The 21279-nt window shown below is 49.1% G+C and overlaps 8 protein-coding genes across 9 annotated transcripts; 3 read left to right on the forward strand and 5 right to left on the reverse strand.

Moving 5' to 3' along the window:
* Positions 1–1027: 1027 nt before the first annotated feature.
* Positions 1028–4254, reverse strand: FOXG_17146 (urea amidohydrolase (urease) alpha subunit). Of its 2 annotated transcripts, XM_018397160.1 has the most exons (11): positions 4118–4254; positions 3979–4065; positions 3902–3928; positions 3475–3852; positions 2636–3420; positions 2368–2583; positions 1637–2312; positions 1570–1586; positions 1478–1520; positions 1244–1426; positions 1028–1188 (listed from the first exon to the last, which is right to left on the reverse strand). In XM_018397160.1, the coding sequence occupies exons 1-11, from the start codon at positions 4136–4138 to the stop codon at positions 1108–1110; spliced, it is 2514 nt and encodes an 837-aa protein (XP_018258201.1). In that variant the 5' UTR covers positions 4139–4254; the 3' UTR covers positions 1028–1107. The 2 variants fall into 2 exon arrangements, with proteins under 2 accessions (XP_018258201.1, XP_018258202.1); XM_018397161.1 differs by having other exon boundaries at positions 1244–1520.
* A 469-nt stretch (positions 4255–4723) lies between these two features.
* Positions 4724–9198, reverse strand: FOXG_17147 (ATPase; the record flags this gene model as incomplete). Its single annotated transcript, XM_018397162.1, has 3 exons — positions 5376–9198; positions 5159–5322; positions 4724–5102 (listed from the first exon to the last, which is right to left on the reverse strand). The coding sequence occupies exons 1-3, from the start codon at positions 9072–9074 to the stop codon at positions 4724–4726; spliced, it is 4242 nt and encodes a 1413-aa protein (XP_018258203.1). The 5' UTR covers positions 9075–9198.
* Positions 9199–9643: 445 nt separating this feature from the next.
* Positions 9644–11109, forward strand: FOXG_17148 (uncharacterized protein). The gene has a single exon (XM_018397163.1). It carries the CDS (start codon positions 9729–9731, stop codon positions 11076–11078), a length of 1350 nt encoding a protein of 449 aa, XP_018258204.1. The 5' UTR covers positions 9644–9728; the 3' UTR covers positions 11079–11109.
* A 279-nt stretch (positions 11110–11388) lies between these two features.
* FOXG_17149 (uncharacterized protein) lies at positions 11389–12610 on the reverse strand. Its single transcript, XM_018397164.1, has 3 exons — positions 12378–12610; positions 12090–12319; positions 11389–12039 (listed from the first exon to the last, which is right to left on the reverse strand). The coding sequence occupies exons 1-3, from the start codon at positions 12407–12409 to the stop codon at positions 11396–11398; spliced, it is 906 nt and encodes a 301-aa protein (XP_018258205.1). The 5' UTR covers positions 12410–12610; the 3' UTR covers positions 11389–11395.
* A 1147-nt stretch (positions 12611–13757) lies between these two features.
* FOXG_17150 (uncharacterized protein) lies at positions 13758–14134 on the forward strand (the record flags this gene model as incomplete). Its single annotated transcript, XM_018397165.1, has 1 exon — positions 13758–14134. One exon carries the CDS (start codon positions 13758–13760, stop codon positions 14025–14027), a length of 270 nt encoding a protein of 89 aa, XP_018258206.1. The 3' UTR covers positions 14028–14134.
* Positions 14135–14485: 351 nt separating this feature from the next.
* On the forward strand, positions 14486–15464 carry FOXG_17151 (uncharacterized protein). The gene is made up of 3 exons (XM_018397166.1): positions 14486–14575; positions 14626–14752; positions 14808–15464. Exons 1-3 carry the CDS (start codon positions 14541–14543, stop codon positions 15375–15377), a joined length of 732 nt encoding a protein of 243 aa, XP_018258207.1. The 5' UTR covers positions 14486–14540; the 3' UTR covers positions 15378–15464.
* Positions 15465–16597: 1133 nt separating this feature from the next.
* Positions 16598–16846, reverse strand: FOXG_22762 (uncharacterized protein; the record flags this gene model as incomplete). Its single annotated transcript, XM_018403177.1, has 1 exon — positions 16598–16846. The coding sequence occupies one exon, from the start codon at positions 16844–16846 to the stop codon at positions 16598–16600; it is 249 nt and encodes an 82-aa protein (XP_018258208.1).
* An 849-nt stretch (positions 16847–17695) lies between these two features.
* On the reverse strand, positions 17696–19517 carry FOXG_17152 (MFS transporter, FHS family, L-fucose permease). The gene has a single exon (XM_018397167.1). It carries the CDS (start codon positions 19246–19248, stop codon positions 17863–17865), a length of 1386 nt encoding a protein of 461 aa, XP_018258209.1. The 5' UTR covers positions 19249–19517; the 3' UTR covers positions 17696–17862.
* Between the last annotated feature and the right edge of the window lie 1762 nt (positions 19518–21279).

The following is a 21279-nucleotide window of genomic DNA, read 5'->3' on the forward strand; positions in this document are numbered from 1 at the left end:
TACCGTCTCGATGAGCCTCAGACCCCATGACACAGGTATGAGCTCATTCAGTCTGACTCTTAGCGATGCGTCTACCATATCCGTCTCGTCTTGTCTCACGATGAAGTGCACGGGAATCTTCTGCCTGTTAGGAACTCCACCGATGTTACGAAACTGCAGACCATAGAAGCTTCTGAGCCCATATTCATCGAACTGACAGTGGCGGAGCAACCACGGATCAGATTCAGAGGAAGCTCCCAGGAGAATGGAGGTTTGCCCGTTGATGTCGTCGAGGGACTTGGAGAACTGCAACTGGGTTGTAGCGGCCACACTGCCAAGGGCTGATGCTTGATGATACGGGACCTGGCTTTGGTGAGATAAGACGGGGGGAGTTGCTGCGAAGATGGTCGGTGCTTGAGAGGAAGCGTGTTGAGCTGGTATATCTCCCGTCTCGAAGGAGTTGTCAAGATCAAATGTGTTATCATGGGGGGCATGATTGACAGCTGGTGAATGAGCGCTACTGGACACAGATCGAGTTCTGTTCTGTCGTGTCGTACGTCTTGATCGTCCTACGAAAGTACACGCAGTTTCTGTTTGCGCGCACCGCTGACACGGCGGTCTGTCATTCTCTATTTGACACCGAACCTTGCGGGCTCGACATTGGTCACAAGGCCGACGTCTGTTATGGAGTCGATAGGTGCGTGTGCCAGGTTCGTTATGAGCACCGCTGTCATCTACCTCGCTGTTATCCATATCGAGACTTGAAGTTCGGCATATAGAATTAATGGGGCAGGTATTATGGCTCTTATACCAGACGTTTCAATTGCATGACTGGGAAAATTTTACAAGGTGACAGTGCTGAGTCACAGTCGACATTGCTTATGACGCAGTACGCTAGTGCCTTGTTTTGGGGCCGCCTATGCCAAGCCAGCCGCTACACCTCAAAGGTTTAGTGGCTTACACGGTCACTAACCTCAACACAGAAGCTCACTTGCTGTACTACTTCAACACGAGGGAAACCTTTCAACCACAAGATATAGCAGCCTATGGAGCTTTTCATTGTATTATGGATTAAATTAAATACCAAGTCCAAAACAATCTCTAAGCTAAGTGTCCTTTGGTAACTATCTAGTACAAGAACGATTGTCTCGTCAGAGGAAGAGAGCTCGCCGGCTCGGACCTGAGTTCCTTTCCATCGCAAGTAACAACCTATGGAATGATTAGCCATTATTCGTCCCTCACCATCCGTAAATATAGATCTTACCAGAGTCTCAGGGTCTACATCAACCTTTGGTGTAGCACTGTTGTACTTCAGATCGCCCTTCTTTACCGTTCGGCAGTTCTTGACAACCTCAATCTGTTTCTTGAGGTTATACGAGTGGACGTCACCACCTTGTGCGATGCTTGCTTGGGATACAAACATGACGCTCGACTCGGGATGTAGAGCCTGGAACTACGTCAGAAATTTCTCAATCAATGATTGCGAAGCAGTACTTACTCCATACATGGGTCGGCCGATCAAAGGTTCGACATCTGCGACACTGTGAAAGGGTTAACACTTAACCATGATGAGGGAAAGGAAAGACTTACGCTCCGTTGGGGTCACCCTACAAGACGTGTTAGTAACTCTTGTCAGCGTCAAGATGAATTAGCTTACCATCTGTGCATAGGTAATAAAGCCCTTCTTCAAAACCTGGAATGGCTTCGTTCCAAACTCAGCTGGGTCCCAAATCACCAAGTCCGCCAGTTTACCAGCTTCAATACTACCAACAGCATGGTTGATTCCTTGCGTGATCGCAGGATTGATGGTATACTTGCTGATGAACCGTTTGACGCGGAAGTTATCTGCACCAGTATCCTTGTCTTCATCCAACGGTCCGCGTTGAACCTTGTTCTTATGCGCTGCTTTCCAAGTGCACGTCAGCACCTCGGCTGATCGGCCCATAGCTTGAGAGTCCGATGACATGATGCTAATAGCCCCAATATCATGGAGAATATCCTCAGCTGAGATTGTCTCCTCCCTGATTCGGTTCTTCAGGAACGAGGCATCGTCGGGGTTATCCTTCGACAGGCGATGGCAGTTGGCAGCCATGTCGATGTGCTCATCGATAGTGTTCGTCGTAAAAGGCATCGTGGGAGTCGTGCTGCTCGGGAGAACGTTGGGATACGAGACTAGTTTGATCACGTCTGGCGCATGACCACCGCCTGCACCTTCAACATGGTACACGTGAATGCTACGCCCTTTGAAGATTGCTGTGGTGTGTTCGAGGAAGCCTGCTTCGTTGAGGCCGTCGGTGTGGATATGGCATTGAATGTCTTGCTCTTCGCAGACACTATAGCAGTCAGCATGGTTCTGGGGCACAGTACGCTCATTGGTAGATGACTTACTTCAAGCAGTTGTCGATTGTTGAAGGCGTACAGCCAAAGTCCTCGTGCAGCTTCAGTGCGATGACGCCAGCTTTGATCTGATCGAGAAGACCGACCCTTTCGGAGTCGCTGCCCTTTCCGACGAGGCCAAAGTTGAGGGGAAGTTGATCGCATGCTTGCATCATTTGTCGGATGTACTTCTTGCTAGCAGTGCCATTGACTGCTGTAGATGAGGTGCTGTTCATGTCAATACTAACAATGCAACCTGGGTTGAGGGGTTGAAACTTACCTTGGGCCAGTACCTCCTCCAAAGAGCGTCGTGATACCGGATGAGATGGCCTCAAATGCCTGCTGGGGGCAGATATTGTGGACATGAGTATCGATTCCACCAGCAGTGACAATCTTACCTCCAGCGTCAATGATGTCGGTGTTTGACCCAATAACCATGTTATCAGAGACACCATCCATCGTAGCTGGGTTACCAGCCTTTCCAATGCCGACAATAGCACCATCCTTGACGCCAATGTCGGCCTTGAAGATGCCCGTCCAATCAATGATAACAGCGTTGATAATAGCCAAGTCAAGACAGTCCGCGTCGGAGCATCCACTTGCAGCTCCCATCCCATCTCGAATAGTCTTGCCGCAACCCAATGTGCACTCATCGCCATACGACGTACAATCTTTCTCGACTTTGACCCAGAGGTCAGTTGAGCCAAGACGAATACAGTCACCTGTCGTGGGTCCGTATGCAGAAGCATACTTCTCCCTACTAATTGAGCAAGGCTTGACAGTTTGTTGTTCTGTTGACCCCTCAAGTGAGTGTCGATACCCGGCCTGTTGCAGTTGCTGTAAGATCTTCTGAACGTTGGTGGGATCGACAGGACCTTTGGTGTAGCCACTTCCGCCCTGGATGATCCTAGAACCTCCAACCTGAACGAGAGTCACTGTCTTCGGTTCATTCGGCTCAAAGCGCAGAAACTCTCCAGCCGGAAGATCGAGGTGATAGCCGTAGGCCTTTCCGCGGTCGAAGTCGAGATCGGGGTTTGTTTCCATGAAGTGAAAGTGAGAGCCGATCTGATAACCCACGTTAGCACGACAGAGGACGTATCTATGCGTGTAATGACCTACATGAACTGCCCGAGTACCCTGGTTCGTGACGGTAAGTCTCACTCGGCTGCGACCAGCATTGAGAACGATGTCCCCAGTGTCCGCCGGACGGATCGCGCCTGGCATCGCCAACGGATGGAAGTCTGCTTCATTAACAGCAGGAAACAGGTCCGAAGTAGGAATCGGAAGGAAGCTTCCATAAAGAGCCATCTTCAAGTCACCTTCATCAGTGCTGATCGGATTGTGGATAGTAATCAAATGAGTTCCCGTCTTGAAGGTTCCTTCGACCTGCATCTGCTTGAGCGTACCCACGACAGGAGGATGGACATGCCGGCGTCCCAAAATGCCTTTTCCCAGTTTCATGAGATCAGCGACGGAGTAATCTTGGTTATGGATGATCTGATCACGTCAGTACCTTGAGAACAGCGCATTTGGGAGCGGAGCTTACTTCTTGGAGAACAGTAGCGATGAGAGCCTAATACTTGATTTAGCCTGTTCACTGTGGGACGGCATGTCTTGACTTACACTAGATTCGAGATGATTGAGCTTCTTTCCATGGGCCAGACGCCTCTGTGCAAGACGGCCCGCCTGGGAAAAGAGAAGCTTCTCGACCTGCAACCAATATTTCAGTGTCAACGATGCGCAGGGGTTAAGGAATATATACCTCACGGGGCGTGTAGTGCATTTTGCAAGTTTCTAAGAGTGAAGAATAGCTGGGGAGACGTTATTTAGTGTTGTAGAGTTGAAACAGGTATCTTGAGCGCTTGGATGTTGGTAAGGATGAGACAAGAGACCCCGGTCTTGATGATTATATATTGAATTTCCATTAAAGTACATGTAAGTCGATTATGTGATGACGACCGTGGACTCGGCGAACTGAATGTCATCCCTCGTTATCATGACAATTGTGACAAGTCAGAGGTCAAGACTTTCGGCGAAATGGCGCCGAAAAGGAGAGGCCCCTGATTTCGCTGTGGTTTAGTGGCGCCTCTCCACTGTGGCAAGCTGAGTTAGCTGATGCTTTGGTGGACGAACCCCGCTGTCTAACCCCTGGCCAGTTCTAATACGGTTTGGAAACAAGTTCACGCGGCCGAAACAGTAGTTTGTTTACCCAGAGTAATTAATATCCATTCTAAACCGAAATAATATCTAAAACTAAGCTAAATGCGACCGAAAGCCGTCAAGCAAAAAGACAAAGAAGAGAATCAGCAGGGTACACCGTTCTAACCATTCTAATATTATCCTTCCATCCCACTCTAATCCATTCGTTTCAAGACTCCGCCTTCTTGGTAGCCTTGGTCCTGAGCTTCATCATGACATACACAAGCCCATAGAAACCAATCACAAACGCAACAACAATACCAGCGTTTCTCCAACCGTAGTATTCTTCCTTGAGGTTCAATGTTCGGAGGTAATCCGCGCCCGAGGTGTATTGACAGACTTGACAATCGGCGAATGCATCCGGGTTGAGGAGGTTGGTGGCCATGCCCATACCACTCTGGTAATCAGACAGATATTCGCCGCAGGTGGTGTTGGAAGGAGGATCGAAAACGGCAAGCTCGTGGGGTTTGCAGTGGACGGGCTTGTCCCAGGTTGTGAACACGAGGAGCGAGCTCATGAGGTAGTTGAAGGGATCAATGTAGTACATCCTGTGACTTGAGTCAGATGGTGATGTTGGGATGCCATGGGAGGGTCTGTCACTTACCAGTATCGCCAGAATTCTACAATCTGGCTGTAAGGGATCATAACACCGCAGAAAGAGACGAGAGTGGTGATGACCAGAGGATTGACAAGCGATGCAAAGACAGCGTTGGGAGTGTACGCAGCGATCGCCTGGCCGATGCCAGTGTACAAGCCTTCGTACATGAGCTGAATCATGTTAGCTTGAGTGCTCAAGATACAGCAGAGAAAGAAGAGCTTACCGCGACAAAGAAGACACTACCGGCATGTTCAGCGCCAGTCGGAAGCCCAGCAGTGAAATACCAGCAAACAAAATACAACACCGCACAAACCAGCAAATACGGCAACTCCGACACAATCAACCCCGTAACGAACGGCGCCCAGTGATACATCTTGCTCTTCTTCTCCCTCGCCTCATAAATATCCCTGCGATCGATAAACAGCGGCTGCAGCTGCGCGATAATACCCGGCGCGATAAAGATGAAGTTGAACACGGTAAACAGGTTCTGCTGCAGGTCTGTCAAGCTATCTCCGATCTGCCAGAACGTAAACCCGTTGAGGAGCGGGAGGAGGATGTGCATGGCGAGTTTGTTATCGACGTATTCTGTGTTGCGGAAGAGGGAGACGTTCATTCGGTGTGTTACAAGCTTGACTTGCGTCCACATCGATGCGGCGAATTCGTTGCCGTCGTCGTTGGTGCTTGACGGTTGAGATGCTGCTGCTTCGATCATGTGGTCCAGGTCTTTGCTGAGCTGGTCATGTTCCGGTGACTGCAGCCAAACCTGGTTCCAGTCCGTGTCCTTGTATGGGCCATCCTCGCCGGACACAACGTCGATCATATGTTCGGCGGGATTAGCCTCAGGTGGACATGGAGCGCCATGACGGCCGAAATACTGCTTCACGGTAGCAGCGTTGTCTCCGATATCGCCGAAGTACACAGTCTTTCCACCTTTGGTGAGCAGCAGCAGCGTGTCGAACTGCGCAAACAACTGTGCAGATGGTTGATGGATCGTCACCAGAATAGCCTGTCCCGCTGCCGAGAGCTTTCGAAGGAAGCGCACCGTGTTGTAAGCAGCCTGCCCATCGAGCCCAGACGTCGGTTCATCTAAAAAGATGAGAATACTAGGCTTTGCAACCAGCTCAACGGCGATGGTGAGACGTTTTCGCTGTTCAATTGACAAGCCATTTCCAGGACGTCCAACCAGTGTATGTTCGAGATCGTTCAGCTCAAGGAGATCGACGATGGTATCCACGTAGCGCAACTTCTCTTCGTCGGGTACATCGCGGGACTGGCGTAGTAGGGCAGAGAATTCGAGGGCTTCGCGGACAGTTGCCAACGGCTCGTGGATATCGAGTTGCTCGACATAGCCAGCTGATCGTTGGAAGGACACGGGAATAGGTCGGCCGTCGACTAAGACAGATCCGTGGATTGTTCCTTCGGTTTTGCGCTGGGCAAGGACGTCGAGGAGGGTTGTTTTGCCTGCACCTGAAGAACCCATCAATGCGCCGAGCATACCGGGTTTGACGTAGCCTTGGACGTTATCAAGAAGTACACGGTCGCCGTCTGAGGTTTTGACGGTGTATGTCAAGTTCTTCCAGGTAAAGATACTCTTGTTGCGCATGAGATTCGGGTCGACTTCGCCATCAGAAGCTCCAGCTCCATTCTCGGCACTGGTCTTTTCCGTTGGTGCTTCACTGTCCTTGGAGGGGAGAAGATGCTTGGACTTGTGCTGCTGTTCCCGAGGAATGAGGAGGCTTCGACTTCCTTCTCCGACTTGCTTCCATCGCGACGTGAAGAAGATGGTGAGACCGACATAAAAAACCCACCATGCACAGTTGATGCCAAAGTTGCGCCAGATATGGCTGTGACTGAAGGACATGTTGGAGAGGTAAGCGTCGCCCGTGACGAATGCAGCGCCGGGTTCAGCGCCGCCAACACCAGAACAGGCTTGTCCTCCATTGCCTCCGACATATCCAGGGCCGTTGGGAATGAGATAGGGGCCAACACATGGGATCTCTTGGTCGTGAAACTCGTTCCCGAGAAGAGCCTCAAAGCCGTAAGCCATGGGATTGATCCAGAAGATCCACGATAGCCAGGGATGCATCTCGGGCTTGATGATCATGTATCCCATGTAGACAAACAGCGCGACGATAGAAAGACCAGAGACCTTGGTAGCAGCGTCGAAAGTTGGAAACGCAGCGCCGATGAAGCGGAAGAAGGCCGTCATTGACAAGGCGGTAACGTAGTTGGTGACAAGATACGTAAAGAATGCACCGGCAGTAGTCTTGAGACCGACGAGGAAGTAAAGCACAAGACCGAATTGAGTAACCTGGAAAGCCAGAATGGGCAAATCAGCGACGACTTGTGCGATGCAAAAAGCTGCCGGGTCATAAAGTGCAAAAGACCGATGTTTCGCAAGGATGGGTCGTCCAGTAAAAGAATCCGTCACTTCCGACAAGGCCAAAAGTGAATTATACAAGATCGAGAAGAACAAGGCACCTCCCTTGAGAAAGAGACCAGCGGAGTTATCAGGTGCAGAGTAGAACAGCGATCCACCAAGGAAGGCCTGGATGAGAGTCGCGCCCTGCTTCATGAAGAGCGTCGACTTGTCACCCCACATGATCTGATACTGCCTTGTGACAGCGGCTTGGATCTGCATGGCGAGGTTCGTGGTGACGGGGGACGAGGCGGGGACGTAGTGCTGCTTCTCGCGGGTGACCATCTCTTTGAAGATTGCGGTGTTCTCGGCTGCTTCGGTGCTGATGGGGTATGCCTGACATTCCTCGACCATACGAGCTTTGATGGCTGATCTGTCGTAGGCTGCGCGTACACCATCTGCATCACGAGGGAAGGTATTCTCATACCCTTCCGCAACACGCCTCTCAGTCGGAACAGTAACACCTGTGAGGAAATCCCCACGATTTGATCCCGAATCCCTCACGAATCCAAGATCTTCCATGAACGGAACAGCATCCTTCTGCGGGCCGTAAAAGATCTGCTTCCCCTCATCAAGAACAAGAACCTTGTCAAAATGCTCGTAAATCCCATTACCAGCCTGATACAGCGTGACAATAGTAGTCAAACCCAGAATATCCGTCATGGCGCGTATAGCCCGCACCCACTCCAGCGCCGTGCTCGCATCAAGGCCGCGCGTAGAGTTATCCCAGCAGAACACACTGGCTCGCGTGGTGAGACACTCCACGATAGACACGCGTTTGCGCTCGCCGCCAGATACACCGCGGATGAAAGCATCGCCGACTTTAGTATGTGCTGTGTGGGATATGTTGACGGAGCGGAGGAGGAAGTCTTTGTAGAACTGGGCGTATTCTTCACGGGTCTTTATGCCGGAGGGTAAGTGGAAGGGGACTTTCATGCGTGCGGCGAAGTCAACGGTTGCTTCGACTGTCAGGCTAGGGAAGAAGATCTCTTCTTCCGTGTTCATTATGATTTGTCCACGGTAGGCTTTTGCTTCGTCGGCAGACATGTTGCCGTAATGAACATCGCCAGAAACCTCTTCGTAACCCAGACGATTATTCGCTAGGACACTTAGAAGGGTGGTACAACCACTCCCAGGGCGTCCAAGAACAAGCAGCATCTCGCCAGGCTTGACACAACCGTGCGAGTCATCAATGATAGTCTTCATAGGTGCGTCTTTAGCACTCTGGTGAAAAGGGTAGAACTGGGAGAGGACGTTTTCGTTGAACGCAGCGTCGCTGCCTATGCCTTTGACGGTGAGGTTCTGCCAGGTGACGCCAAGTTTACGGGGTTTCTGGCCGACTTCTTCGTCGGCGTCTCGCATGGCGTGGAGTTCTGGGGCGAGATGCCATTGCGTTGTTGTGCTGGTCTTTTCGAGATGGGATTTGTCGGTTGAGGCTGGGGTAGGTTGGATGTCAGTGGCTGTGATGGAGCCGTCCTCGGTGGAGGAGGAATTGACACTCATTGTCACGGTTGAGAATTAAGGAAATGAGAGAAAAGGAATTAGAGAGCGATATAGATTTAATGGAGTAAGAGAACGTATTGGAACGAAAGGTGAGTGTGATATAACAGCGACAGAAACGTTTTCATTTACACGGCAACTCTACCTCTTCAAGGCGTCATTGAACTTACTGACTAACCTCCAAAAACCCTCCGGACTCAGATATGGAGAACAACATAATTGATCAGCAATCGAAACTAAGTTGAAAACCCTGCGGAAACGCCATTCATTATCAGGAGCGAGGAGTCCGACCGTCTCCCTCGCGGCATCTTGGAAAGCTAAACCATTCTAGGCTTGATAAGCGAGTCCGAAGCTGAAAAAGGAGATCGACAGGACCAATGTAATCACGGCAGTCATCCCCAACCGGAAGTGTTACCAAACGCTGCCGTGAGGGTTCACGTGTCGGAGCGTATACTAATCACGAATTACCCCCACAGGACTAGCTCCATTTGAGGAGTGAAACCTTCCGCGGAGGGTTTCGTATATAGGGACGCTGTGCCGTACAGTTGTTTTCTTCCAGCGCGGACTTTACATTCAATCCGACATCCATTCAATTTTCATCCACTGTACCACTTTTTGCAGACAACGCCCCGTACCGACATACACCGTGTTGACACAATGGGCGCCGCCGCACCGCATCCCTCCCAGCGACGCTTCTCCTGTGACGTCTGCAGGAAGAGCAAATCGCGATGTCAGCGAATAAGACCTACCGATGAGAAATGTGCGAGATGTTCGATGCTGGGAGTCAAGTGCGAGATAGGCCAGCAGAAAGTCCCAGGGCGACCGCGCCGAAAACAAGCTGGGAAAGCATCACCGCCGTCAGCTCAGCATCAACCCTTTACTACACCGGATCGATCAGTCTCTCCCAATAGTCTGTCACAAAACGCTACTTTTATCGATGATTGGAGTCCATTCGACTGGACGGGCATGTTGTCCCCAAAGCCGTCCCCTCCTCAGATGTCTGCCACGATGATGCAAGACGTAAATGCGGCATCGTGGGGCATGGGTTTCACGGATATCTTCGATCAGTCACAGACCTCGTGGAACACAGGCGGCGATCTCGAATACACGAATACTCCATTATACACCGATCTAGACACGATCACGAACCTATACCCAATCGGCATGTCTCCCAACTCCACCATCACATACGAGACCTTCTTCCCCTTGACCAACTGCCTGACGACGCGTCACCCGCGAAAGGCGGACCCTGGAGAGTTCATGTCCGATCTGTCCGCGATAAACCTCGGTCTACACGTCCGTCTTGAAGCGATAAAGAAGACCAAAGCGTCGCTCGACTTTGACATCATGATCTATCAACACGGACCACTGTTTATCGACAACATCACCTTGGCAGAATACATCATCAAAGTCGCTCAAGAGTTTCTGTTCATCTTGACAAAGCTTTACAATACTCGGCATTGTCCTGAGCTACTATTTGATTCACAGCCGATGGAGTTAATCCGCCCATGTCATCTATCATCAGAACTTCGAAAACAGTCAAAGAATCTATTTCACGTCTCCCTGCCCCAGCCAACTACTACTTCAGAACCACTACCCACCCCCATTTCCCTGATGATCACAAGTATCTTCATTCAGCTCATCACCATCTACGAGCTTGTCCTCGATAACATCGCTACACGAGTCGAGCGAATTGCCATCGATCCTATATACCCTATTCCAGGTCTTATAGTCTGCGGACAACCTCTTGAGAGACCCTGCACACAGGGCATGATCTTCTGTGAAGTGTCAGTCAGTCTGATTGAGAATATTGAGCGTGTCCTGGGTGTTGGAAGAGGACCAAAGGACAAGGAAGTCGGTTTGTTGTCGCCCAGGCAGGTCGAGGTTCTCGGGTGTGAACTGGATGAAAGACGTCGCGTCATTCCTGATCATGCTATGATGACGCCTGCCACGTTACGGAAGCTTTTTGGAAAAGTTGCGGATATCTTTAGAAGTATTAGAGTGTAGTCTGGCTTCTTAGATTGTACTGTACCTGCGAATGTATTACTGTTCGACTTTGGATCGTTGTTGCACTCGAGTATCATTAGCCGTTGCCGTGAACCTTCCAACGAGATGTAAACATCCACACTCCAAGACGCGCCTAGCGATGCTTGTCCTCTTTTTGAGTGCAATTCGACTCACTGTCGTAGCCGATTCGTTTAGAGTCAGCCCAAAAGTTTGTCAGGTATGGTTCACCTTCAGAACTTGCTCTTCAGAGTAGAAACAGTAAATGAAATATTATTATTACAAATTAAATATCACCTCTAACTATCCTCGAGTTCCGCCTAACTAGTCTTTGCCAAACTGCCCTGACCCTTCTTATAAATCGCCTTTTTAACCTCCTTCGTGAGACCAACGCCTCCCTCTGAGATCCCATCAAAGATCTTTCTCCATCCAATCGCATTAAGAAGCCAAACAACATACGCATTCGCTCCCTGCCAAATATACTCCCCCTTACTCAAAGCTGTCTTATTCTTTAAAACATCCTTCACCACCAATCGTGCGAATTCCTCGGGCTTGGTACCATTCTTCAGATGAAGTCTAGATCTCTCACGAAGACCTTCCTCAGCATCGATGAAGATACTATCAGGAGAAAGAAGCTTCTTGTCAGATGACGTAAGATGTGTCGCTACGACTCCCATGTACAAAGTGATGACTTTGATGCCGAGGGGCGCAAGTTCAAGACGTAGAGTGTCGGAGTAAGAAGCGACTGCTGCTTTGGTGGCGTTGTACTGGGCGGTGAAGTAGTAGGGTACACGCGCTACGATTGAGGCTGTGTTGATGATGGTAGGTGTCGTTTTTGAGTCGGCGACTGATGCCAGGAGTAGAGGAGTGAAGGTCTGAACCATGTCGAAGAGGCCAAAGACGTTGGTGTTGAACATATTCTGGACTTGCACTCTGTCGGCTTCAATAGCCGGGGCCTCGTACACTGGAAGAGTCAACACGCGTCCTCATTCACAATTGGCAGAGCAGACCTACTCATTCCAGCATTGTTGAACAAAACATCCAGCTTGCCTCCCGTTCTCTTCGTAATCTCATCCTTGAGAGCAGATATACTCTCTGACTTAGTCACGTCAAGTGTCAGAAGCTCGATGCCTTTTTCTTGAAGACCTGCAAGCGATTTGGTGGATCGAGCGGTAGCAAAGACTCGGTAGCCTTTGGCTGCGAATTCTAGAGCAAGGGCGTGGCCGGCTCCGCCTTCTGAGCAGCTACAAAAACATCAGTAAGTCTCGTTCAGTGCATAAGCTTAAATCAGGTGGAGCGTACCCAGTAATAAGAGCTGTCGGTTTGTTGGACATTGTGGGGTATTCGCAGGGTGGTGTGAAGATAAACAGTCAGTATTGGGTTCAGGGCAGATCAGGTTCGCTCTGTAGCTGGTTGAGTGTGTTGAAAGTATTAATTGCAAAGGGTAATATAGATAGATAATTGGGGACATGGCTAGAGTCTCAATTACATTGTCGCTTTATAAAGCTTCTGTGAAATCTGGTGGTTGGTCATCAATTCAACTACTGATAACCATTTAATTCTCTCCTCGGAGGCTTTAGTAATATTACAAACTCCTGCTTGACTCTCAAGCCGAGTGCGGGCGTATGGAGCCTCGCTGAAACTCAATTTCAACGGTCTCGGATGCGGAGTCTGCGGGCATTGCTCCGACTAATGCGGTCTTTTCGGGCTTTCTAGGGGGAAGGCATCGGTAGTTAGTTGATTAGTGAACAGCCCGACATGCTAAAGCTGCGCTGGGGCTTTAGTAATTTAAGCTGATGATATTAAAAACCTTATTACAAGCCGGACAAATAATTATTCCCTGTCTCTGTTTTACATGTGTCTTGATAGTTGCAAGAAATCTGAGCTGACACTTTTGCCTAGCTTTGCCTGATACTAAGAAGCACTTCTGCTATGTACGCAGTCACCGCGAATGCAAAGCTGTCAATGTAACGCATTGGATGTCTGGAAGCTTCACAGAATAGCTCCGTGAGGGTGCACTGTAGGTGTCAAGCCTCGCTCTGATACAGTGGTCATAATAGTAAACACCAACGTAAACTGGCCTGCAATGGTCTGCATTTCATGCAGCCCTATCAACGTTACAAAGTAAGAACTCTTTAGCCTTTTAGATTCAAGAACTCGTTTTCTTGGGGTTGAGAGGAGTGGCTTTACTGCATAACTTAACCTGATATTGCACTCTGGTGTAACATGGGCAAGATCCGGTTGATTGTGAGAGAGTGAGTATCCTGCACTTTGATAGGCAGGTCACATTGTCACATCAGGCTGTCTATCTGACTGGGCGAATGATGCAAACGCCACATTTAATATTTTGTGCCGCTTCACCTTTTCTCTCAGAATCACCGCTACATATTCAAGCCGTTTATGTAAATGGCTTGAAACAACCATGCGTGTCTCCTTCGCACTGGATAACTTACGTGAATGACGTTAGCAAGACCTATCCTCTTTCAACCCAAGTACTCATCATCAGAGCATGTCCTGCTCCTATCCGTACTATATAGTCCCGCCGATTTATCCAGTCTTCAGCTTTACAGAGCTCCACGATATTCAGCTTATTATCCCTGGATCCCTATATTCCAACTCTCATGTATGTTGACCTTATTCTACTCACATAAGCTTGCTAACCTGTAGCAAAGACATCGAACAATGAGCTACCAGACCAAGACAGTCCAAGTTTGCGACAGATGCACTGGCACTAGTGCAGGGAGTTATGAACCTATCACGCCATACGGCCGAGGCCCTTTGACGCAGATTGGTGGAAACACGGAGGACTCATGCTACGGAGTTGAGCTTAATGAAGAAGAAGTGTCCATCGACATGTGTCAAAACTGTCGTATCCTAGAGGCTCAGGAGCGGGAGTGGGAGCAGGCTAATGATTCCGATGATGAAGAGATGGAAGGAGCCTGTATTCGCTAGTCACTGTACATTTTGGCATTTATGTATACTCCAGCGATAATGGCTTGGATCTCAGAAACTTGGAAGAGTTTTATAACCTTGAATCACAGTACCGTCTTCTAATTGCACATTTGCATCATGTAGCTCATTAACAAGGGCGGAACATAAGTGCTCATGTCTGTATAGAGAATAGGTGGATTTTTCGCGACTCAACCGCCAGTCATCTCAACTTCAAAGCAACATTTTAGACAGCAGACATACCATAAATGTGGCTGGTGGCTATGACAGATGTCGTGGTTGCGAACTTTGTTGCCAGTGGCGCCATGATGCAACGCTAGATCTGACAACTAACCAAATCCAGCCTTGAATACCAAGAATTCGGGATCATGAGGCCACGCATGAATCAGGCACCTCGTCATTGTTTGGCAATAAAAGGAATGAGCCGCCAAATTTGCACTGATGGCCATTTTTGTTTCTTTCTCTTCTCGTTCTGTGTTTGTTGTTCGAGTTTCGGGTTACATCTCGTTAGCCATCATGGATTATGAAGATACCAGAGCCCGTATAGTGCAGTACGAACACCAGTCGTTAGGTTTGAGATCATAGTTGACGGAATCGATAGGGCCCGCGAGTCCGGCGAATTCACCGATTTTACATTGGCATGCGACGGCCGAGATATCAAGGTTCACAAGATTATTATTTGCAGCCAATCTCCAGTCTTCCGTGCAGCATGCGCTGGTCAGTTCAAGGTAGAGAGCTTCGAGGGAGCATATACACCTGGCAGTCGTTCTGAAAAACTTGTAGGAAGCATTCTCTGGTACATATGATTTGACATCACATCAGCCTGATATGATACAGCTCATGGTCGACTACCTATATACGGGCGACTATTCTATCGGCATGAATGAGACCGACGAAACCAACACTGCATCAAATTCCGGGGCACTCTCGACTCATGCAATAATGTATGCTCTGGGGGACGAGTACGACATCAAAGGGCTCAGAGACCTATCAGCTCGGAAATACTCCTGGTCCTTAGACGAAAGCCTAGAACTCGATAACTTCCTCCTGTCAATCCCTCATGTCTATACCTTAACACCCGAAAGCTCAAGAGGTCTCCGGGATCCAGCATTGGAGTATGCAAGGAACAAATTGCAAGCAGCGGGAGGACGATCCGATATCCGAGATGCCTTTGACGAGCTAGTCATGGAGTGTCCCGAGTTCTTGAAGGAGCTCTTATACTACTGCGTCCAGGCTCCATCCTTGGGGTATTGCCCCTGCACTGGTCCACGGAATAAAGTGCCAGTTGAAGCTGAAGGATATCGTTGCAAAGGATGCGGGAAAGAAGGTGCAAGTCTTAGCAGGCCTGTCTAGCTAATGCAGGTGAAAGATTAAAAATAGACACTGCTTGCAGTAAAGATTATTAATTAAGGCTAGAGGTCGCCAAGGATAACTCAAAGTATCAGGAATACTGACAAGGTCTGGCTGAGGACTTGCATGTGCCTAAGAAGCCAACATCTCGATAAGCAGTAAATCCTGTCATGGTATGATGACCGTTGTGGTTGTAGATAGGATTATCAGTGCAGCATCCTCGTATCAAAGGCTCAGAGCGTCAGAGTTTGGTAGAGATGGAAAGAGCAACTCTATTATATATTGGTATGTTTTGTGTAACTCTCTTGAAATATTTCAGTTTAGAATCGATAGTAGATCCAGCTGACTGGCAAGACAAGAGCTGGAGTATTTGGACCTGGTGGATCTTCGTCTTGGTACTCTGTGAAACTGTCTTCAACGACGTAAGCTTTCTGGCAGTATATGTTAGACAAGTAGTATAAATCCAGACTTACAGTAACTTGAGAATGGAAGCCCTCATTTGCGACACCTCATATCTTATGTACTAAGACAAATCATCTTCACATGTGGTGGGGGCATTGAACCTAGCAAATGAAGCTATCACGACATTTGTGGAGCTTCAGAAACAAGAGGGTAAAATGCATCACGGTTCAGCGCCAGATCCCGGTCCAACTTACGAGCGGACAAAACGTAAACCAATACAATAAAGCATAGGCTTCTTAACAATATTATTCTCATCATCGCATGAGAAGTGTAGTGGCACTCATCTCGGCAAGTGAGCTTATCGCGACATTGGTGGGGTTCAAGGACAAGAGGGGAATTTACACCGCGCCTCAGCGCCAGATACAGATCGAATTTACGGGCGGACAAAATTTAAAGTGATACAATAAAATACAGGCTTTCTAATTTTACTACTTTTATTAATCTTGGAGCCATACTTGTGGTGGAATTGCTATCCTAGTAAACCATCCTGGCTGGGGCTAGGCGCGGAGAAGTTCGTGAAAAAAAAAAACCCAGGTTTTCAGCCACCCTATCCTAAATTTAGATTCTGTTCCGCATTACAAAAAGCAGGAGTCAGATTTCGATTTCTCGGTATGTCCAGGACCTGTATTACCATATATTACCTCAATTTATTTCACTGCTGCTACCACAGCCAGACTCAATTGACGCTCCTAGCTGATTTCATTTATATCCCACCATCACAGTATGCCACTCTATTAATTCCCAGGCTCATTCCCACTTAACTACGCCGGCACCTTACTCTCTAAGTCCTCATTGAAGGCCTCATCTGAGTCCGATATCTCATCCCATGGAGGGCACCTAAACAGTCTCTCCCGCTGCTCCAGAACCTCTTCAAACGACTTAAACTCCAACACAAGATCATCACCAATATAGCCTCCACAGTATGCTTCAGCTCCCGCTTCTTTGCAAATAAAGCCGAGATCTCCCAGGATCTCATTGTCGGAGTTCTCAGTAGAATCAGGTATCTCCATCTAGAAGGGATACTTCAAAGCACGCGGAAGTTCCAGAGCTTTATCGTTGACAATCAGCGACAAACAAAAGTCAGAACCAGTGGTGTTCTCCATAGTGTGCTTGAGACGCGGTTTCTTGGGAGGCACTGGTGAGATCTGGTCACCTGTCGCTCACCTCGGTACACAACCTTGTACAGACTCTCAGTACTCAAATAATAGATTAAGCCAAAACACGAAATACCAGACGAGCAATGGAAAATAAACTGGTCAAAGAGTATACTAACCTATCATAGACTATCCTAAGGTACTCTAATATCGTCTAAAACCTTCACTTAGGACTAGGTACGGGTTGGATGCATGCATATAACAGCGACTCATGATAGGGCAGTCCTGGGAACAAATAGGTGTGTAACGGTTATTCTACTTACATTATATACCAAACATTAATTAGGGGCTCAACCTGGGTGCACGTCGTTCTCATGATGGCTGAAATTTGACTGTTATGTCTTATCCAAAGTTGTGCGGCATGTTGCTCGCGCTCATCCTCGCTCGAATATCATACCGAGTAAACTTCGCTTCATTAACCATTGCTGATTGAACCAGGCCTACCCATACATAAGTTCACTTGAATATCCTCTGGGCCTGTGAAACAAGCCATGAAGTCATATGCAGTCTTAAGGACTGGATACACTTGGGTGTCGGTGTTGCATCTCGAAAAGCTCATCATTCATCAATCACCTATGCGTTTGGGACGATTGGCAGCAGTGGAGTCCATTCTGTGGGGCTTAAGTCATGTCGCGATCTGGTGCCTGCACTCATGACTACTGTCACGTCCGAACATCACGAAGCTTAACCGGACCGGCAGACATTTCGGTCAAAATACATAATATTGCACATTGGTCACAACTAAATGAAGTCTTCTGAGTATTTGATCATAAAACATTAAATTCTGATTCTCGTAGTGTATCTTTGTACCAGGTATCTATCGTTAAACGCCCGTCTAGAACGCTTCTATATATTCATCCATCTTGATCCAATTAAGCCATCTCGTTGTGCTTCTTCTCGCGCTGCTCAATGATGACATCGTTCTTCTCGTTATCGTAGGTGATCTCATCGACAGTAGACTCCTCAGCCTTGGGGGCCATGAATGTAATTCCGCCGCGAACCCAGTTGACAGCGACATAGCCGAGGACGTAGACGAAGCCGATAGTAGGGACGATGTAGGAGATACGAGTGCCCTTGGCATCAGCTATGGCTCCCTGTACAGGGGGGAACACGGCACCGCCCGATACACCCATGACAAGGATACCAGCAGCACGTCGAGTGTGGTGGCCGAGGTTTCGGGTACCCATGGCGAAGATGGTGGGGTACATGGGAGCCATGAAGAAGAAGACGGCAATGAGGATACCGACACTGGCAACACCCCTGGGAGCAGCGCTGACGTAGGCAGTAAGAGCGATGGCACAGCAAGAGTAGACAACCATGATGAACTCGGAGCTGAAGATGACAGCAAGAGCAGTAGCGACGAATCTACCGACAGTGAAGGTGATGAGAGCATAGCTCAGCATGTTGCTACCCTTGGCAGTTGTGATGTCACCGTTCTCGTGGGCGTAGTTGATGAAGAAGGTAGCAATGGTGACCTGGGCACCGACGTAGCAGAACTGAGCACCGAAGGCGAACCACATGTTCCACTGCTTCCAGATGGAACCCTGAGCAACGTGGCCAGCCTGGTCATCCTCAAGAACAGCCTCGCTGACCTCGGGAAGCTTGGCGAAGAAGAAGAGGACACCAACGGCGGCGCCAGCACAGGCGACAGCGAGGTAGACATACTGGACGTTGGTGAGGTTGTTCTGGTTCTCGCCGGTGAAGAAGAACTTGGAGGCGATGAGGGGACCGATGAAGGAAGCGACACCGTTCCAAGACTGGCAGAATTGGAGACGGGCGGAGGCAGACTCAGGAGCGCCGATGACGACAGCGTAAGAGTTGGCGGCAGTTTCGAGAGTAGCGAGACCACAAGCGATGACGAGGGTGCAAGCGCAGAAACCACCAAAGACAGCGCGACCGTTTGCGTTGCTATCAGCAGACTTGGCAACAGGCCAAAACAGGACAGCACCGAGAGAGTAGAGAGTAAGACCCATCAGGATAGTAAGCTTGTAACCGCGTCGCTTAAGAACCTCAGCAGCAACGGGAGAGAAGAGGAGATAACCGCCACCAAAGTACATGACCTGCAGGCCAGTGGACTCGAGCTTTGTGATGCCGAGGACGGTTTGGAAATGCTTGTTGAGGACATCGAGAAGGCCGTAGGAGAATCCCCAGAGGAAGAAGAGGGAGATGACGAGGGAGAGGGGGTAGATGAGCGCGCGACCGGTCAGGTAGCCGCCTGCGAGCTGGGGAGCCGCTGTGGGAATAGCACCGCCTGCCATTGTGATGGATATGGGGTTTGATGAGAGAAGAAGAAAAGATGTTCTTGTCTATCAGATGGATGGAGATGAGAGTGATGATGAAAAAGAAGATATTCGCGGTGGTTGATGGTCTTCTTTATACAAATCTCTTCGCCTCTGGACTTGACCTTCTCTCTCCACACCAGCAGTTAGCTGTCTCCAGTAGAGTAGCTTTTTTTCGCTCGAGTAGCTAGCCTGCGGAGTCCCCAGTGTCGGCGCGATAAACTCAAGCTACTGGGGTGTCTACCCACTTCCCCAACACAATCCCCCAGACGCAGAAAACTTGGAGATGTGGGGGGGGAAACTCTACTCCGCGCGTGAGAAAGAGAGAGCAAGGGTGACGCCCCACTTCTCCATGACCCCAAATTGTGCGAAAATTCTTGTCCCGCGGCATCGCCTAAGCCGTGTGGTGCAATCCAGACCAGTCTGGGGAAGAACCATAAAACAAGCTACCAATGCCCCCATCGCTCTTCAACCACTCATATCAATCGTCTCCAACGCCAAGGGAGAGGTTAGCTTCAACGGGTTTAGAGCGTCGAGGCCGTTGTGGAGAGATGGTGGAGATCGGACCGACAATACGCCCGTTGTGAGACTTCACTTAATTAAGCTTAGGGACTGCCAAGAAGTCGATCTCCCGGTCTGTGATGATAGGTCTGGATGCGTGGGAGACCGCGTGGGAAGCTCTCCAAATGTGCTCACTCGGGTTAGCAAGGCTTCACAGTATTCGGGCCTTTAATTTCGTACCAAGACCACGCTATCGACCGGCATCGGCGTTATCAACCTGATTTAGCAGAACAAGGCTGATGATGCTTGTCTCTTTTAGCCTTGGTGTTTTACAAAGGTGTGTCCTGGTTCATGGTGTCATTGGTCAAGCAAGTTCATGTTGGAGAAGTCAAAATTGAATGATTCGTCTCCCAATGCAACGGTAAGTTTGATGAGGGCTGTTGGGTCTCTCAATTGAGTTGTTTTTTGACGTGCGTGCATGCCATCCAGCAGGGTTATCTCCCTGGATCTCTGGTTTTGAGTTTCTCGGCTACGAGGCATCATACGAAATTGTCGAGAGCTAGACTGACTCGAACGCCACAAGATCTCTTCGTAACCGGCCCGTTCGATGCGCATTAGTCTCACCCAAGGTCCAAGCTCCCCCAACGCGAGCTGTCATTCATTAAAAAACACGCGTTGAATTATTTATCCCGCATGAGCTGAATTAGGTAGAAGGGGGAGACTGGGGAATGTCGGCTTAAGGGAAGTTGGGAAACTGGGGGGAAGGGAGGGGGCACTCTCACCCTGACGTCTCATCGTTTCTGCCCATGGGGTCTTGGCGCGCTGAGATGCAGAATTGGAGTAAAGACTCCGGAGTGAATGCTACTCTACTGACCATCGAGGTAATCTAATACGGCCTAATCCATTTTTCGTTTAGATGGGCTTCGAAAAAGCTTCGAATGCTCCTAGTCTTGAGTAGAGGTTTATTGATTAACCTTTTTTCGTCTAGTGAATAAAATCAAGTGCCGGTTTGCTTTGATGCCGGGCTTGGCCGACACGTGAGGGTTGCGAAATTGGTAGTGAGCCATGCCGTTTTGACGATGGCTTAGTACGATTCAGCGCTGCCCTCAAATCAAACAAATCAAATCCGGGGTCATATTTGAGATATTTGATAACTCTCAAGACTGGATTTGTTGTTTGAAATATTTATTCAAATATTTCAAATATTTCAAATCTGACTCTCTATGCTTCCATGCTAACATCTCCAATCTCCCATTGGACCTCCTCCCCCCCACCTATTGTCGCCCCTAGCTTCACCGCACCATGTCTGACCCAGTTCTTAAGGCATTGTAACTTCTCCAGCGTTTCCGTCGTCATCGAAAGCCTCTGCGTCGTCAGCGTTAGCTTGGCCTAGGCTGAACGACCTCTCGCAATCAGTCGCCATCGCCGGTATCGCGAGTATATCGAGAGCCAATTGGCTGATCATCGGGACTGTCCCTGGTGAGCCATCCACCACTCGATTGGATTCTC

The sequence above is a fragment of the Fusarium oxysporum genome, genomic scaffold, assembly GCF_000149955.1.
Source record: "Fusarium oxysporum f. sp. lycopersici 4287 supercont2.46 genomic scaffold, whole genome shotgun sequence".
Taxonomy (NCBI): Eukaryota; Fungi; Ascomycota; class Sordariomycetes; order Hypocreales; family Nectriaceae; genus Fusarium; species Fusarium oxysporum.